Source organism: Xiphophorus maculatus, chromosome 13, assembly GCF_002775205.1.
Source record: "Xiphophorus maculatus strain JP 163 A chromosome 13, X_maculatus-5.0-male, whole genome shotgun sequence".
In the NCBI taxonomy this organism is placed as follows: domain Eukaryota; kingdom Metazoa; phylum Chordata; class Actinopteri; order Cyprinodontiformes; family Poeciliidae; genus Xiphophorus; species Xiphophorus maculatus.
In genome coordinates this window covers 18,983,955-19,003,676 of record NC_036455.1, presented here as the reverse complement: position 1 = coordinate 19,003,676, position 19,722 = coordinate 18,983,955, and the positions used below count along the sequence as shown (strand labels likewise).

At 38.6% G+C, this 19,722-nt stretch overlaps 1 protein-coding gene across 1 annotated transcript in view; it reads right to left on the bottom strand.

The window, feature by feature from the left end:
- The window catches only part of csmd2 (CUB and Sushi multiple domains 2), a 245,697-nt gene that overhangs the window by 110,159 nt on the left and 115,816 nt on the right, over nt 1–19,722 (bottom strand). The window contains exons 8-11 of the mRNA XM_023344883.1: nt 17,382–17,469; nt 16,760–16,884; nt 3,768–3,889; nt 668–771 (exon numbers count right to left, since the gene is read on the bottom strand). Of these exons, the coding sequence (XP_023200651.1) occupies nt 668–771; nt 3,768–3,889; nt 16,760–16,884; nt 17,382–17,469 (439 nt within the window). The remainder of the gene's footprint in view (nt 1–667; nt 772–3,767; nt 3,890–16,759; nt 16,885–17,381; nt 17,470–19,722) is intronic.

Below are 19,722 nucleotides of genomic sequence, written 5' to 3'. Positions count from 1 at the left end.
CAAAGATGACTAATCCACTAACTAGGCCTTCCTGCTCAGAAGAGGTTGATGGAATGAGCAAAAATCTTCACAAGAACTGATTTCTATTCTTGCTTTTTTTGCTTAACTGTTTGCCAGCCTAGAGAAAAATATTAAACTGCAGAAGCCGTTCACACATCTGCAACATTTATTGACTTTCCTGCTCACTTCTAACAGTCAGACAGCCTGAAATATAAACTGATCTATAAAAACTTTATTAAGGTGGTAAATTTCTGCACAATTAATAATAACATCCTGTGAATAGAGCATCTGCTAGTGTGAATGCCACACCACTTTACTGTTGCACTGTTTTTCAGTACTGGAAAGAGTTCTGATTGACAATGTACTGCAGCATTTATTTTTAATACCCTACTGCACCAGGTGCTGATGAAATAAAAGAGAAACTGTGCCAATGAGAGATGAGTGCTAGGGGCAAAGGAAAAAAGTGGGCTCTTGCTGGGCATGAGGAGGCAGAGAGGAAAACTAATAGCAAGTGCTACAACACAGAACAAAGATGAAGAGAGGAAAGCATGGACAGTGTCGAAAGACATCTGGGAGAACAGAAATGACTAGTGTCCCAAAGAGCAAAAATGAAAACAGGAAAAAATTCAAGGCAAGAAAGATGAAGGTCAAAAAAGGAGGCACTCACACATGGAAAATGGTCTTCTGGTCCCCCACGAGCTCGCCGTCTCCCACCGTCAAGGTGTCGTAACCTCTCTCCAGGTCAAAATCCTCAAATGTCAGCTTGATCACCTAGACAACAGCAGAGATATCGCCCAGAGAGGCATAACTGACAGATGCTTGAATGATCTCGAGATCAGGCGCAGAGAAGAGACCTCCTTCCATCTGTGATTCCCGATGCCCCCGTCCATCAATCCATCATTCAAGAGTCTCATTTGAATATTTTTCAGACACATTTCAGTGGACACCTATGATGCAGCTGCGCAACCTGCATATAAAGTTCTACTTTGCCTTACAAATTTTCCTTCGTTTTTGGACAATTTCTATGAACGTTTTTCTAACATATGGCCCTTGTATGGTTTGTACAGATAAACATATTTGCATTAATACTACACATAATTCCTTAGGTATGCTTTTCTACATCTCATTTCCTATGTTTCCCTCATTAATCCTCACCCACTAATCAAACATCTGATGTCTTATCAGATGAGACGTGTTTTGAATCATCTCAACACCTTCCAAATTTAAAGCAGGAAGAAGTCAATCAGTTTTAGGGCCCATTTTACCAGACGTAAAATGACTTACAGCAACCATTTTCTGATTGAATGCACACTTTGTAGAGGATTTCCTACATATAAGGTAGACATAACCACTGAACATCTCTTCAAAAACTTCAAGTTTTTTTTTGTTAATCACATAAAATCTCTGTAAAATACAGACATGACATGCACTGGGTGTGAATCTTTTGCAAGACACTGAACATTTTATAACAAGTTACAAAAACAGAAATATTTTTATATTATGTGGTCAATATTGAAGCATAAAAAACCAACTTAGTCCTAAAATGCATCTCTGATAAGTACGGATGAACACATTAATTAACCAACAAAGAAAACCAGTGATGACAGACAGAATAGCAGTGCTGATAGGTACGATATCACCAAAAAACAGAACAATATTTTGTCCCTTAGCCTAAATTGGGTGCCACTGATTTCTGACAAACTCCTAATATTTTCAGAAGGCTGAGAGAGCAAGGACTAATGAAAAAGCTTATATAAATGCAAATTGCATTCTGTACTATGTTAAACCTTGTGCCTAATGAAAATTGCCAAGGTGGAGAGAAAAGATTGATGATGTGTTCCAAAATAGGTCAGATCGCTCGATAAATAGAGTTTTATACTACAAACTCTTCTCCAATCTGTCAGCCAACAAGTTAAGTTAAGGGGAGAGAAAATAGCATAGGGGGGTGGGGGGGGGGACAAACAACAACAACAAAAAAAAAATCTTTGCAACCACAACATGAGTCTGTTACGGGAAATACCTCTATGCAGTTGAAAGGGATCAATAAAAAGCTTAAATTTGAAATACTGTTTACTGGTGTATGTTTTTTATTCCGTGAACCTCTATGCTGTCAAGACAAATCCTTGAGAGTATCACTCAACAAAAACACCAAATATTACAAAAACACAGTCTCTTTTAAAAGTATCCATACCCCTTCAACTTTTACACATTTCTCCACTTTAAAACTACAAGCTCTAATGTGTTTAATTGGGATTTAATGCGACAGTTCAGCATAAAGTAGTGAAAACGTTTCAAGTGAAAGGAAATATCCTACCACAGATTCTTAAAAAGATTTAGGTCTGACAAATGAATGTGATTTAAAAGTTGAATCTATAAAGGGTGAGCAAAATACACTTGTCAGATTTTTGGGTGTACAGTATTTTGAAAAAAAACATTTTCTTTTTCTTCCAATTTATAATTTTGCACTGTTGGTTTAACACATACAATTTCAATAAATATACCATTATGGGGTACGAATATTTTTGGTAGTCCAAAGAGGACAGTGTTAATGCAGATACTAGCTGTTCAAAAATCCTAACAAAATATTCTTAGAGTTGAACTGCCTGAAGCCAAACACCTTTGACAACTTCACTGTAAATTTAGATTCATACTGGATTAATGCTTTGATACCAATATAATAACTTCATATTAGTAGTTCGCTAAAGAACAAGTCTCAAAAACTTTGTTTTCTTTCGTAAAGGCAGTGTACTTTACATTGCAGAAAATCTTCACTGGTACACTTGTCATTTAATTTGTTTTGGAATAGAAAGCCAGAGTCCTTGATATTGATGCTTTAATACCTGAAAGACTTCAAAAATAAACTTTCTGTATCTTCAATAAAACTGACCACAGCCCACATTTGTCACGGTGTCTTGAAACTGAATTTAGGCCTAGAGGAATCATTGTCATGTCCTATTCTACTCCCTCTGCAGTACCTCAACTAACACCTCCTCTGGCTGCGTCTGTGGAGATGGACAGAAATAGAAGCTCATTACATCTGTAAACAGAAAGAACAGCCTCGTTCCATCTTCATCTGAACCAAACAAAGCAAGATGCTGCCTAAAATTCCAGGTTGTGTTTCCGGGTGCAGCCTGCTGGGTATACAGAGTGCGTTTCTATAGTTGCAAACAAAGGTTAGGCATCGGTGGACATATATTGTTTCTGACTTGCATTCCTGCTTTATCTCTGTTCACAAAGCCGCTTTCACTCGTTGCAGCGAAAAGAAAAAAAAAGGTGATTTGTACAACTACATTGCTCGGTTTTAGAGAGGGGCATTTGGCAGAAGAGTAGCTGAATGGCCTTGAACACAACTCCAAAGTCAATGGTCTAAACAGAGGGACTGCGAGACTTTCATGTTCTCCTCTAAGCATGCTCTTAAAACCATTATTCTGCTGTCCAATTCACCCTCTTTGTGCCACCACAGGTAATTCTAACAACGTGCTCATGGCTTTTGTTGGAGCACATCCAGTCATTTTCTCTCCTTTAATTTCTTCGTCTCTTACGCTTCAGTCTATCACTTGGCGTGCTGAAAAGCCCCCAAAAGGTCCTGTAGCGATTGTCAAAACCCCAAAAGGGGTCTTGCGTGGCAGAATGCTGCGTCCCCTTCTCAAACAGGTAAGCTGAATTACACAGCTTCACACACGTTAACATTTTCACAGAAAACAACCTAAAGTCAATTGAAAATTCAAAACGGTTTCAACTCGGATCTCATGTTGAGTGAGAATTACCTTAGACATGTCAGTTGCTGTGATGATCCAAGTGCAGTTGGCATTGTTATCGTACTGAACGGGATAATTAGGAGATGTGATGACACCACTGGGTCCTTTTAGCTGACCGCCGCACATTGGCGCTACAAGACAACAGAAACAAAGAGGCAAATGTTTTGTTAAAGACCAATTCAGACACACAATATAATCACAGAAATTGTAGTGTTTTATATTGTCACTGCACAAAATGACAAAAACGTCAATCATTCTTCTTCTTCTATAGACAGACTGCATATCTGCAAGTCTTGTGTAGGACTGGACTGCATGTTTATCTTTAAGACATTATTGATTGCATTTTCTAGAGGATCTACTTTCACCGCTGTATTAAAAAAAACTAATTAATCACCAAAGTTGCTCTAGCTCTTACACTGTGTAACTGATTATTCCTATTTACATGCACATTCAATAAATTGGATTATGCATTTCAATGAGACTTGTCTGTCAGTTTAAAAAACCTTTAGAAAGTAACCTTGAACCAGGTGCTAGGACATACTTTTATTAAGACCACATTTCTGTATTAAAAGTCACGCTTTTGCTGGACTAATTTTATTTTATCTGTAATTGCATTGCTGTTAAGTTGTCATAATTAACTGAAGTAAAGGCTTGAAGATGCAATCATTTCTAAAATTGGTTTCACTAAGTGAATTGAGTTACTGCAATAAATGAACTTTTCAATTATATTCAAATTAAAAACAATGTTTTTTTTAGTAATAAAATTATCTATTTTATTATGACGTTTCAAAGATAGCACTAACCATTCATTGGTTAGTGATGTAACCAATGAATGTTTGACTGTTGTCTTCCCCTTTACTGCACCGGCTTCATTTTCTTTCTTTCCCTTTTTTCAAAGTAACAATAAGTTAAGTTTATTTGTACAGCACATTTCAGCAACAAGGCAGAAAGAAGTGCTTTATGTCAACAAAAACATAAAAGTACAAAGTATTTAAAATACACCATGCAGTCCCAACTATTGAAACCAGAAACAAACATTACAATAGACGACAAAACTCCCTTAACTTGCTATGCAATTATTGATGTCTGTCGGATCTGTCTGATGTATTTCTGCTGCAGCATCAAGTCAAACATTATGCACAGTTTGATAGAAGTCATTTTCAACTTGAGCTTCACATTCCTCCTGTAAGGTTTTTGAAACAAGATTGTCTGTTGACCTCTGGCTTTACAATTTACTGGGGTTCTTTCTAGAGAACACTAAAATAAGTACGTAACAATGGGGCCAAAAGAATCAACAGTAGAAGTAATCATAATGCAGAACCTAAAAAGTATTTAAATCTATTCAATATCTCTTTCACATTTTGTTATGTTGTAGCCAGAAATTCCAATATACACTGCCTGGCCAAAAAAAAAAGTCGCCACCAAAAAATGGTCACACTCTCTAATATTTTGTTGGACCGCCTTTAGCTTTGATTACAGCCCGCATTCGCTGTGGCATTGTTTCAATAAGCTTCTGCAGTGTCACAAGATTTATTTCCATCCAGTGTTGCATTAATCTTTCACCAAGATCTTGTATTGATGATGGGAGAGTCTGACCACTGAGCAAAGTCTTCTCCAGCACATCCCAAAGATTCTCAATGGGGTTAAGGTCTGGACTCTGTGGTGGCCAATCCACGTGTGAAAAAGATGTCTCATGCTCCCTGAACCACTCTTTCACAATGTGAACCCGATGAATCCTGGCATTGTCATCTTGGAATATGCCCGTTCCATTTGGGAAGACAAAATCCATTGATGGAATAACCTGGTCATTCAGTATATTCAGGTAGTCAGCTGACCTCATTCTTTGGGCACACAATGTTGCTGAACCTAGACCTGACCAACTGCAGCAACCCCAGATCATAGCACTGCCCCCACAGGCTTGTACAGTAGGCACTAGGCATGATGGGTGCATCACTTCACCTGCCTCTCTTCTTACCCTGATGCGCCCATCACTCTGGAACAGGGTAAATCTGGACTCATCAGACCACATGACCCTCTTCCATTCCTCCAGAGTCCAATCTTTATGCTCCCTAGCAAACTGAAGCCTTTTTTTCTGGTTAGCCTTACTGATTAGAGGTTTTCTTACGGCTACACAGCTGTTCAATCCCAACCCCTTGAGTTCCCTTCGCATTGTGCGTGTGGAAATGCTTTTGCGTTCACAATTAAACATACTCCTGAGTTCTGCTGTTGTTTTTCTTCGATTTGATTTGACCAAACGTTTAAGCAATCGCCGATCACGATCATTCAGGATTTTTTTCCGACCACATTTCTTCCTGGAAGACGATGGTTCCCCACCATCCTTCCAGTTTTTAATGATGCGTTGGACAGTTCTTAACCCAATTCTAGTAGTTTCTGCAATCTCCTTAGATGTTTTCTCTGCTTGATGCATGCCAATGATTTGACCCTTCTTAAACAGACTAACATCTTTTCCACAGGATGTGTCTTTTGCCATGGTTGTTTAAGAAATGAGGAGTTACTCATTGCATCAGCTGGGGTAAAATAACTTGTTGCCAGCTGAAAGATAATCACCTATGCAGTACTTATCCAATAGGAGGCTTGTACCTATTTGCTTAGTTAAATCCAGGTGGCAACTTTTTTTTGGCCAGGCAGTGTATACAGATGTAGATATGTAGACATGTACATAGATATCTATATCTATTTACATATAGAGAGAGATCTATATATCTATATAGATATATATCTATACTATATATGTATAAATATATGAGAGATGTATATACAGTACAGACCAAAAGTTTGGACACACTTTCTCATTGAATTCAATGAGAAAGTGTGTCCAAACTTTTGGTTTTTGAACTGTATGTATAGAGAGACATATCTCTCTACTCTCTATACATAGACATATATTTATCTATATATCTATATATATAATATACATATATCTACATATCTATCTATCGATCAATCGATAGATATAGATATCTATATATATCTACATATCTACACCTATATATCTACATCTCTCTATATAGAGAGAGAGGGGTAGATTTATAGATATTTAGATTGATATCATATGTAGATATATATAGATTTATATATATTTATAGACAGAGAGACATATATATATATATATATATATATATATATATATATATATATATATATATATATAGAGAGAGAGAGAGAGAGAGAGAGAGAGAAATTTAGATATAGATATATATCTTTATCTATTTATATAGATACATTTAGATTTAGATATTTATATCTTGCCCAGAAAGATAAATAGTTTTTAAAATTTTTCCCAATTTGTATAGGTTTAGACTTCTAATAGGCTCTTTCTGTTGCACATTGTTTAAATTTTTTTTCCCAAATCTCCCTTTAATTAATAAATGTGGTTGTCTTATTTTCTGTTTAGAATTAGAAATAAAATCTTACACTGGATGAACATGAGTACTGATGTTGTTGAACGTGGGGGAAGCCGGAGCACCCGGAGTGAACCCACACCTACACGGAGAGACGTTTCCCACCGTGTAGTCCTGGCTTTTTAATATTAAAATGTCCAATTAACAACAACAGTAGCTCTTTTTCCAATTACCGCCAATCACCCAACCCACACGTGGCCCCACCTCCCTTTCAAATCTAATAAACTAGAGACGTAAAGTGATGTCTACGCTGGATGGACTTTACATCTGTCTTTGAACTTGCGCAGAGATGTTGGAGATAAAGCCTTTTTGAGACGCTTCCACAGTGAAATCTTTTTTCTGGGGCTCTCTTCTTGCTCAGCGATATCGTTCTGCTGAGCTGACTCTTCTGCTACTTGAGTGTCTAATTCCTGAGATGTTGCTTGGATTACATCTTCTTTTACTGTAACCTTTATCTGTGGATTGGATGTTCTCTGTTTTTTCATTAGACCACTCTCCCCTTCTGTGGAAACTATGGGAACCTTACCTGTTACATTTTCTGAAACTTTGCAAGATTTTGTCTGTATTTGCTCAAAAGCCGTCTGGGGGATCTCTGGTATTATTTCAAAATCAATTTTTGGTGTCTTAATGTTTTGGACTGTCTCTGTTGTGTTTATAATGGTTTCCAGTTCAGTTTTCGTTGCCATCTTTCTCTTTTTCTCACATTTAGATTTAATCAATGGCCTTTTCTCATCTGGCTGGTCCAAAATTTGTTGTGTTTCAGGGACCGTTTCGTCTTCAGTCACCTGCTGTTGTTTACCAATCACTGTTTCATTCGTATGAATCTCAGTTTGATCCCCAACTATTTCCGGTATTGAATATTCTTCTTGTTCTGTGTTTTCTCCAGAAATTCTTTCATTACTGACAGCTTTCAATGCAGAATCAGCTTGTATTGCTACCTTTCTCTTGTTCTTACGTTTTGATTTCTTTGATGACCTTTTCTTCACTTCATTATCCCCACTTTGTTGTGTTTCGGAGATGATTAGCTCTGCTGAGATTTGCTGGGGGCTAGAGATAACTGTTTCAATCATATTAATGTTATTTATGATGGTAGCTGTCTGATCCACAACAGTTTCTGCTATAGAAACTTCTTCTTGTTCAATGTTTTTTCCAGAAATGTTTTCTTTATTGAGGGTCTCCAGCTCAGAGGCAGCTCTCACTGCAGCCTTTCTCTTGTTCTTACGTTTAGATTTCTTTATTGACTTTTTCTCATCATGATGGTCCCCATTTTGTTGGGTCTCAGAGAACGTTGCTTCTTCGATCGCCTGCTCAAGTTTAGCAATGACTGTTTCAATCATATCAATCTCATTTTTGAGTATAGCTTTCCGATCCCCAACTGTTTCTGGTATGGAAACTTCTAGTTGTTCACAGTTTTCTCCAGATACTTTATCAGTGTTCAGGGTCTCCGGCTCAGAGGCTGCTTTTATTGCTGACTTTCTCTTGTTCTTACATTTAGGTTTCATTGATGGCTTTTTCTCATCTTGCTGGTCAAAGTTTGTTTGTGCTGTGGAAACCGGTTCTTCTTCAATGATCTGCTGTGGTTTACCAGTCACTGCTTCATTTCTATGAATCTCTATTACGATGGTAGCGGTCTGATCCCCAACTATTTCTGGTATCAAAAGTTCTTGTTCACTTTTTTCTCCAGAAATGTTTTCATTACTGACAGCTTTCAAATCAGAGGCTGCTCTCATTGCTGACTTTCTCTTGTTCCTACGGTCAGATTTCTTTGACGGCTTTTTCTCATCTTGATGGTCCCCATTTTGTTGCATTTTAGAGACCGTCTCTTCTTCGATCGCCTCCTGTGGTTTCCCAATTTCATTTGCGTGAATCTCATTTTTGCTGGTAGCTGTCTGATCCCCAATTACTTCTGGTACTGAAATGTCTTGTTTTTCACTGTTTGCTCCAGAAAGCTTTTCATTACCGAGGGCCTCCTTTTCAGAGGCAGCTTTCATTGGTGACTCTCTCCTGTTCTCACCTGTAAATCTCTTGGATAGCTTGGTCTGCCGATCCTGATTCCCATTCATTTGTGTTTCAGACGGCTGTTTTCTTAGCAATAAAAAGAGCTCAGTCTGCGTTGAAATTGTTTGATAATCTGGTTTGAATTGAGATGTGGTTTCCAACACATCCATCTCAGTTTGAGTTGAAATCGTGTGATGGACTGGTTTTAATTGATAGCTGTTTTCTTGTACATCCATCTCCGTTTGTATTGAAGCAGATTGATAACTGACTGCTTTCTGCTTTGGGCTGTCTTGGTAATCTGTCTGAGTTTGAACAGAAACCATTGAATTGTTGCTTTGTTTTCTTTCTGAGAGTCTTTTCCTCATCAGATCTTTCTGCTGTTTAAGTTTAGCGTTTAGTTTCTGATTTATATTGAACATCTCCTCAAGCTGTTTCATTAAGTATTTCTGTACTTCTATATATTCCAATTCAGACTCCTTAGATTTGACAAGACACGTACACTTTGCCTGACTTGTGTTTTCAGAAGAGTGGGGCAAATTCTGAATTTCAGGTAAACAATCTAGTTGAACATTTTCTGCCGTTAGATTATCAAGAACCTCAGTTAAACTCTCTGTTTGGATGTTGTCCTTGGGCTTAACCGTAGATGGATATTTCTCCCCTTTTTGATCGAGCGTCTCCTGCGGTGTGAAGATGGATTCCTTTTTGGTGGCTATCTGTTTCGTTGAAATCACTGTCTTCTTGGAGTAACTTTCCTTTTTCAAGGAAGCTGCTTCATCATGTTCCGGTGCTGGTATTGAAACATTTTGTTTTTCAATATTCTCAGCAAAAAAACTTACATCTATGCAAGGTTCTGACTTGGGGAGCATCTTCCAAAATGTCTTATTTCCGGTGCTGGGCAAAGCTGCCTGATCATTTTGTTTTTCCGGCAGAGGACCATTATTGATGACACTTTTTTCCGTAAAAAATGTAAGATCTATGCAAGCATCTGACTCTGGGAAAGATTTCCATAACAGTGGAGTCTTCTTGATGCGCTTCGTCTTCGATGTTTGTTTCTTCTCTTTTTGATCCACTTTCTTCTGGGATTTGGAGATGGATTTCTTTTCGCCGACCAGCTGTGTTGTAGAAATCACAGGTTCCTCTTCGCAAGTCTCCTTCTTTAAGGAATCTTCCTGATCACCTTCTTCTTTAGGCAGAGGAGTGTCCTGCTTTATAACATTTTCAGCACCAGACTTAGAGGGCTGTTCCTTCTCTGGAATCTCCTGCAGCACGGATTCCTGTTTGGTATCCAGTGAAACATCTTCCATTCCAGTACTTTCAGCTGAAATCTTTAGATCAGCAGGGGCATGTTTCTCTAACCAGATATGAAATGGTATCATTTTCTTCCTGTTGCGCCTTGTCCTTGGTGGCTGTTCCTTAGACGACGAGGGCTGTTCCTTCTCTGCTATATCTATTGTCTTCTGCACTCCAGCGGTGGACTCTTCTTCACTGACCAGTGAATTGTTCTGCTTTTCAATATTTCCTGCAGAAATCGCCTGGTCAACGGGGACGTGTTCCTCCGACCAGGTTTTAAATGGTACCTGGTTCTTGTCATTGGACTCACTCTCTGGTGTCGGTCTGTCCCCGTTTTGATCCACTGTCTCCTGTGATTTGGAGATGGATTTCTTTTCGCCGACCAGCTGTGTTGTAGAAATCACAGGTTCCTCTTCGCAAATCTCCTTCTTTAAGGAATCTTCCTGATCACCTTCTTCTTTAGGCAGAGAAGTGTCCTGATTTATAACATTTTCAGCACCAGACTTAGAGGGCTGTTCCTTCTCTGGAATCTCCTGCAGTACGGATTCCTGTTTGGTAACCAGTGAAACATCTTCCATTCCAGTACTTTCAGCTGAAATCTTTAGATCAGCAGGGGCATGTTTCTCTAACCAGATATGAAATGGTATCATTTTCTTCCTGTTGCGCCTTGTCCTTGGTGGCTGTTCCTTAGACGACGAGGGCTGTTCCTTCTCTGCTATATCTATTGTCTTCTGCACTCCAGCGGTGGACTCTTCTTCACTGACCAGTGAATTGTTCTGCTTTTCAATATTTCCTGCAGAAATCGCCTGGTCAACGGGGACGTGTTCCTCCGACCAGGTTTTAAATGGTACCTGGTTCTTGTCATTGGACTCACTCTCTGGTGTCGGTCTGTCCCCGTTTTGATCCACTGTCTCCTGTGATTTGGAGATGGATTTCTTTTCGCCGACCAGCTGTGTTGTAGAAATCACAGGTTCCTCTTCGCAAATCTCCTTCTTTAAGGAATCTTCCTGATCACCTTCTTCTTTAGGCAGAGAAGTGTCCTGATTTATAACATTTTCAGCACCAGACTTAGAGGGCTGTTCCTTCTCTGGAATCTCCTGCAGTACGGATTCCTGTTTGGTAACCAGTGAAACATCTTCCATTCCAGTACTTTCAGCTGAAATCTTTAGATCAGCAGGGGCATGTTTCTCTAACCAGATATGAAATGGTATCATTTTCTTCCTGTTGCGCCTTGTCCTTGGTGGCTGTTCCTTAGACGTAGAGGGCTGTTCCTTCTCTGCTATATCTATTGTCTTCTGCACTCCAGCGGTGGACTCTTCTTCACTGACCAGTGAATTGTTCTGCTTTTCAATATTTCCTGCAGAAATCGCCTGGTCAACGGGGACGTGTTCCTCCGCCCAGGTTTTAAATGGTACCTGGTTCTTGTCATTGGACTCACTCTCTGGTGTCGGTCTGTCCTCTTTTTGATCTACTGTCTCCTGGGATTTGGAGATGGATTTCTTTTCGCCGACCAGCTGTGTTGTAGAAATCACAGGTTTCTCTTCGCAAGTCTCCTTCTTTAAGGAATCTTCCTGATCATCTTCTTCTTTAGGCAGAGAAGTGTCCTGCTTTATAACATTTTCAGCACCAGACTTAGAGGGCTGTTCCTTCTCTGGAATCTCCTGCAGTACGGGGATCGATTCCTGTTTGGTATCCAGTGAAACATCTTCCATTCCAGTACTTTCAGCTGAAATCTTTAGATCAGCAGGGGCATGTTTCTCTAACCAGATTTGAAATGGTATCATTTTCTTCCTGTTGCGTCTTGTCCTTGGTGGCTGTTCCTTAGACGTAGAGGGCTGTTCCTTCTCTGCTATATCTATTATCTCCTGCACTCCAGCGGTGGACTCTTCTTCACTGACCAGTGAATTGTTCTGCTTTTCAATATTTCCTGCAGAAATCGCCTGGTCAACGGGGACGTGTTCCTCCGCCAAGGTTTTAAATGGTACCTGGTTCTTGTCATTGGACTCACTCTCTGGTGTCGGTCTGTCCCCGTTTTGATCCACTGTCTCCTGTGATTTGGAGATGGATTTCTTTTCGCCGACCAGCTGTGTTGTAGAAATCACAGGTTTCTCTTCGCAAGTCTCCTTCTTTAAGGAATCTTCCTGATCATCTTCTTCTTTAGGCAGAGAAGTGTCCTGCTTTATAACATTTTCAGCACCAGACTTAGAGGGCTGTTCCTTCTCTGGAATCTCCTGTAGTACGGGGATCGATTCCTGTTTGGTATCCAGTGAAACATCTTCCATTCCAGTACTTTCAGCTGAAATCTTTAGATCAGCAGGGGCATGTTTCTCCAACCAGATATGAAATGGTATCATTTTAATCTTTTTGCGCCTTATCCTTGGTGGCTGTTCCTTAGACTTAGAGGGCTGTTCCTTCTCTGCTATATCTATTGTCTCCTGCACTCCAGCGGTGGACTCTTCTTCACTGACCAGTGAATTGTTCTGCTTTTCAATATTTCCTGCAGAAATCGCCTGGTCAACGGGGACGTGTTCCTCTGACCAGGTTTTAAATGGTACCTGGTTCTTCTCATTGGACTCACTCTCTGGTGTCGGTCTGTCCCCTTTTTGATCTACTGTCTCCTCTGCTTTGGCGATGGATTCATTTTCGATCACCACTGAAGCGTCCTGCTGTTTGATATTTTCAGCAGAAGTCTTCAGCTCCTCAGGTGCGTACTGCTCCAACCAGACTGCAAATGACACCTTCTTCTTCTTTCGTTTGGGTGGCTTAGGTGGCTGTATTTCCCTGTCAACAATGTTGTTGGATGCAACCTCTTCGACTCTACTTTGGCTGGACTCCATTATAACCTTTGCTTGTTCCAGATACTAAGCTAAAATCACTTCTCTATAAACTCAGTAAAGATTTCACGTTAAATTTGATGTCAATCTCCAAAGAAATGTGAATCAAACAAAGCTGAAAATCTTACTGCGAACTGCTAAATAAATTCTCACGAGAAATGTATCAACAACGGCTGCTAAACGGCTGTGATGAAAGTAGATCGATGTGAGGAGCTTATATAATCGCTGGTGATGTCAGAATTCTGCCTTTGGAGTTATATTGTGATGTCACATTGTGATGTCACAATTTCCTTCGATATTCAGAGTGGGTTTGTCTGATGGATTTTTTATTAACACGGCGGATGCGCGCAACGTGACTGCAGAAAGAGTCAGAGGGATTTTAAACTGTCACTGGTTGCCATAGTTACCCCCCATGAACTTGTTGTTTTGACATTGGTTAGCATGTTGTCAGCGTAGCTAGCCTAGGCGACTACAACTGTTTAAAATTGAGTGATAAAATAAGTTATGCTACCAAATTGACATTAGGAAACGGGATACTGTATTTTACTGTATTTTCCTGCTTTTTCCTTGGTCCAATAGTGACACTTAGTAGTCAACGTATGCTTTTATTTTGAAAAACGGCATATTTCTTATTCGTGTGTTTTGTGACATGCTCCACTTCCTGTTTGGGTCTAGCTGGGGGGTTTTTCTGAGAGAAACTGTTGTTTTATTTTGAAGAACTTGGAGGCTTGTACCTATTTGCTTAGTTAAATCCAGGTGGGGACTTTTTTTTTTGGCCAGGCAGTGTAATTTATTAAGATTTTATGTGATAGACAATAGAAAGTCGCCAAAGTGTGAAGTGGAAGTAGTTTTTGAAGTTATAATTAAGAAAATCTCAAAAGTGTGTCTTAATCAGATAAGCCCATGCCACATGGCTGCTCTTGTCTGACCTCTTGTCAGGCTTTAATGAAAAAGTGACAAGAAAAAACGTATTGATAAGAAAATTATAAGAACTTCTATTTGGGGTTTGCCATAAGTCATTTAGGTGACAGAGCAAACCTATGACAAAACTTTTTAGTCAACATGAAAATGTTTGGCACAAGACTAACACTGAACATCACTTTGATACAATGTGGTAGCTAATATGCACTGAACTATGGCATAACTGAAGTTTTTAGATGCGAGATTCAAATTTGTTGCAACAAAACAAAATGAGGCAAAGATTAACTCCTTTGCCAGTATTTATAATACATATGTTGTCCTCATCCTGAGGATTCACTGCCCTATATTTTTTGAGCTAGGAGATAACTTAAACATATTTATTTTTGAACATTAGAGAAGCCTGATTATAACTTAATAACAAAGAAAGTAGATTGCTCGGAAATCAAGATCCACTCAACTCAGAGAAAATCTGTTCTATTTAATTTGTTTAATGATCTTAGTCCACCTGTCTGTATTTAAAATGTAACCTAATCAACAGGGAAAGGAAACAGTATAAATCTCCCTTTAAATAGTCACATTGACAGAGTAGGTGAGGAATTGGCAAAACAGGCTTGAAAAGGCACAAGGTGACTTTTTCTTAGGGAGACCCAAGGGCATCAGCATGGTGGAACAGTAAAGAAAAGAAATACATTTAATTAAAAACAAGACTTTAGGAAGTCGTCTGTCTGTGTGTATGTGAAGACAAAGCTCATACGCATAATTTGGAAATAACTGAGCTATAAAACACAAGTTTGATCAATTGTGTAAAAGAGGTCTTTAGGGTGTTACAGAACCACAAATTACTTGAGTGCTAAATCCTTATACCACCAATGTAAACATATTTACATCTAAATCTGCCTAGCAAATTTAGGAGCAAACCGTGCAATTGTAAATACTGTTGATAATTAGAATTGGCTTAAAAATATATAGCAAGAAAGTTAAGGTTGTTTTTTTACCACTTGTCCTATACACCTTTTGAAGGGGTCTGTTGGCAGAGAAGAAAGTAAGTAAGATTAAAAAGCTAAATAACATATAATTGAAATGGGAAATATGGATCTTATGCCAAGAAATCAATTTGTAAATACTTTATCCCAAAGTGTTAATGATAGCCCAATTAAATGTAATGATGACTGATGCTAATTTGGGATACTCTAATTGCTCCCTGAGAATGTTTTATCTTTATCTAAGCATTGAGTCTGATTAGAGGCGCAGCATGAAAGGGCTCATAATGGATTGCTGAATGCTGAAAGAAGACATTCGTCAGGACAAATTTCACTCACATTATGGATGTTGTTGGTAGAAAACTGTCAGTACAAGACTTTATGCTTCACTATATCACAAGCTTACTTTCTGAAATGCAGGTGACAAGAATGCAGATGGAACCAAGTCTAATTAGCACCACATTTCCAATAGTCCTTCTAGAAAGTCAACTTCATTTAGTGGATACTCCAGTGTAGACCGATTGTACCAGTTTTAGAAAATCAGTGACAGCTCTAGCAGTCAAAGCAAGAACCATCACTATCGTTGACAAAAATGTAGAAATAAGACTTTTGCTAAATTATTGCAATCTCCATAAAATACTTTTTGATTTTATGGAATCTTTTTGTTAGATTTTTTGGGGCATCATAAGTGTCCTAATAATTTAGCTTCTAAGGGTGTAAAAATCAAATGCATTTAGTGAATAAGTAACTATAAACTATTTTGTTTAATAGCTTATTTATTCAGTTCTCTTTCCCTATTAAATCTGTTTGCCTGCTCAGCAGAAAAGTGATGCGCTTTCACATCTACTCAGCAATTTAGAATTTTTTGAACATTATAAAATAGTGAGCTGTTTTATTATTTTATTTTTTTTGTTTGTTTTTTATTAAACTAGCTGTTAAAGTTTTATTTGCGTTCTCAAACCCTTAAGGTAGAGGACAGAAATCTCTACTTCCAGGTAGAGAAATGATGAAATATAAATAACTTTACAGATTCTATTTCCTTTCTCCGTGCCTGAAAATCTTTTTTTTTTTTCTAAATCAAATACCATTTTTTTCCTGACTGTGCAGGAACGCTCCGGAATTTCTTTTGAGCTACCAAGTTTAACGTTACGGTAATGCACTCTATTGATGAATCCGTAATACCGTTTTAGAAAGAATGCACTCAAGACCAGATACTCAAAAACTGCACAGATGTCAAAAACCTCAACATTTCAATAAATCATCCATTACCAAAAGGTCACAAGGAGAAACGACATGATTGATGGGCATGGACCATGCATGCATGGCTAGGCAACAGAAGCAGAATAATGCTGAGTAAAGGTCAAAGTCAGGCCACTCATAAACTTGTGGGAACTGCATATCGAGAAGAAAAGGAAATGTACTACACTCCCACACAAAATACCAGCAGCCTTATAAGCAAACATGGGCTGAGCACCTCAGTGCAGAAGAATGAATAGAGGTCAAATTCAGCCTGCTTACGTTACATGCGTGCATAGAGACGACATGTCAAAGCTTACCTCTGCAGATGGGCCGGTCATCACTCCAGCCCACGTAGCTGTCTGTCACTCGGAGGCAGCTGATGCTCTTGGAGCCCTGCAGTTCGTAACCCTCATCGCAGGAATAGTGCACTGTAGCTCCTCGCCTGCAGTCAGAGAAAGCACAGAAAATAAATTAGCTAAAATGTTGGAGAACCAGGAAAACATATGTACTGATAATAAAAAAAACATGTATATTTTCTTAGCCCTACTGGCTTTGATTTTTTAAAAAAAAGAAAAAAAACACAAATACCGGATACAGATGATACCCATTTGTCTGCCTTACTGGTGACCACTGATACAGACAATAGCTTTGACAGGAAACACGGCTCCATAGCCCCCATGGCAATATCACTGTTTCCAGCAGGCAGGCTATTGCTGTGGCTAAAATAGGAGGGGACGTGTATCTGCATAAGCTTACACATTTGACTCATTTGGTTTGCTTCACATCAGGAAATGTGTCGCACTGGAGCACATTTTAAAATAAACACCAGGAGGTTGCAAAGCCAGATAAGCTATCAAAAGAAATGTTGTTTCAGCCATATTAATCTAAATGAAAGGTAAAACTAAATTATCTGATGTTGTTAGTGTTCCTCTTATTTACCTGAAGTCAGAGCCTTTTCTTTTTCCCCGATCCGGAATCCCAGGATCTGGACACATGTTGTGTCCTTGAGCTACACCCATTTGAGACACTATTGACATAGAACAAACAAAAAAAATATAGATTGTTCAGCTGGTCAAGGACAAAGTATTTATTTTCTGAAAATCCTGTGCCAAATGTTACAAAAATAACGTACTGCAGAATGCATGGTTAGCTTAATGCTTAACTACTAAAAAAACTATTCTCCATAGGGTAAATAAAATAATAATGAATAAATGTCAGGGTTTTTTTTTTTTGCCACTGCTTGATATGATGGTTTACATTTTAGAATTCAAGTCTTTATATATGCATTTTCTGTTTAATTTGTCCAATATGGTTTTTTTTTTCTTTTGTCAGTTTAGCTTCACTTTAGAAGTTTATTTATTTGAAAAAAAACACTGGAAAAGAAATCAAATCAAACATCTCGATAACTGCTTATCTATCTACAGACAAGTTGTGTTCACAATCCTATTTTTGAGCAAAAGAGAAGAAATGTTTTTTCAACCACACAATCTCCGTAAATCTCTGTTTAATCATGTCATGGAGTGCAAAGCAGTGAAGTTTCAGTGTCAAGAGGGGTCAGGTAAACTTGGCAAAGTGGGTAAGCCCTGACTGACTGCCAGGGGTCAGAGTTCTACAGGGTCCAATCAATGGGACACCTGCTCTCTGGCCTGAGTTGCAGACTAATGCGAGACTGCTATAAATTCAAAACAAGGCTCGGCAGTGTCAGCAGAGCTTCCTAGTGCTAAAATATGTAATAAATTCTGAATAAATAAAACTGGAAGAAAGCTAGTTATTCAATTTACCTCAAGACTTACAGGGGGAAAAAACACATTTGAGCAATTTAAAAAAAAAAAACATAATTACGAACAATTACAGCATATTTAAAGAAAAATATGATAATTAAAGCTTGAAGGCTGGATTTATAAATATATAAGATAGATCTTGATAGATCCAGCTGCAGATTTACAAAGGTGCTGTTCCTTTGCTAATGTCCCTTGTGGTGCAATTATGTGACTGCTTTTGTTTAATTTTTCACAGAATAGCAGCACTAAATTACTGAATCTTGTATGTGCTTTTGTTGAATTAGTATCGATAAATTAGAGGGTTTTTTTTTTAAAAAGAATCAAAGATGGCCACTAAACTTTGTGTTGCACTATTTACAGCCAAAAGCAGCATTATTTAGCAATAAAAAAATTATATATTAAAAAATCAATGCAAACTGCAAAAGTGCTCCCAGGAGCAGTAATATTTGTTCACCTGTCTTCACAGACACACACACAAACTTGAGTGACATCCTAGTTTTAATCCAAAGGCTTTATTATGACTTCAGCCTACCCCTTTGCTGCTATACCAGCTTCAGCGTTTCCTGGAAGGCTTTTCATAAGGTTTAGGATTATGTTTATTGGATTTTTTTCCGCCCCCCCCCCGTTTTTTCAGGAGCACATTTTTGAGGTCACACACTGATGTCAAACGAGAAGGCTTGGCTTCCAGGTTCTGCTTCAATTTATCCCAAACATTTGGTCCGTCTGGCTGAGGTCAGTCGTGTTCCTCCACACCAAGCTTGTTCATCCTCGCCTTCATGGACCTCGCTTTGTGAACTGGTGTGCAGTCATGTTGAAACAGGAGGGCTCCATCCTCAAGACATTTATTCAATGTTGGGAATATGAAAGCGACAAATATCTATAGAAGCAGTCTCCATGATTTAGGGTTTGACTGTATATGCCTGTCGCCATGGATATGACTGAAATCCCTGAATTTAATGATTTTTGGCTAGACCCAATACATTTGGAAGTATAGCATGCATGTGTGAAAAAAAACTCAAATGACTATCATTGCAACTTTTAAGTGACATTATTACTTTACAGAAGGAAGCACCCATTAATGCTACCTGTAACAAAACTACTACTTCTTTACATGTTATGGACGTCATATTCTTCACTAAAGACTGCTACTGTACTGATTCACTCAGTTTATCCATTAAATAACTGGCCCACAATCTACTGCTTTGAGTAGCCAAGGATCATCAAAGTAGAGTCTTCTATTTGATATAGATATACTCTTTTCTTCTGAGCCAATGAGGATATCTGGAATTGCCTCATCAGGTAATTAAGTTTATATGAGGGAAGCTAAGTGTCATTAAATCACACACTGCTGTTTGGGATCTGCTCTGATTTGGCCTGTTCCTTCTACACCTCTTGGCCCATTATTGTAATGAGCTGCTTGCACCTGTGTTTGAAGATTAGCACAGATTTGGGGTTTCACATGTACTACTGGATGCTCCCACGGGCACTAATTATGATTC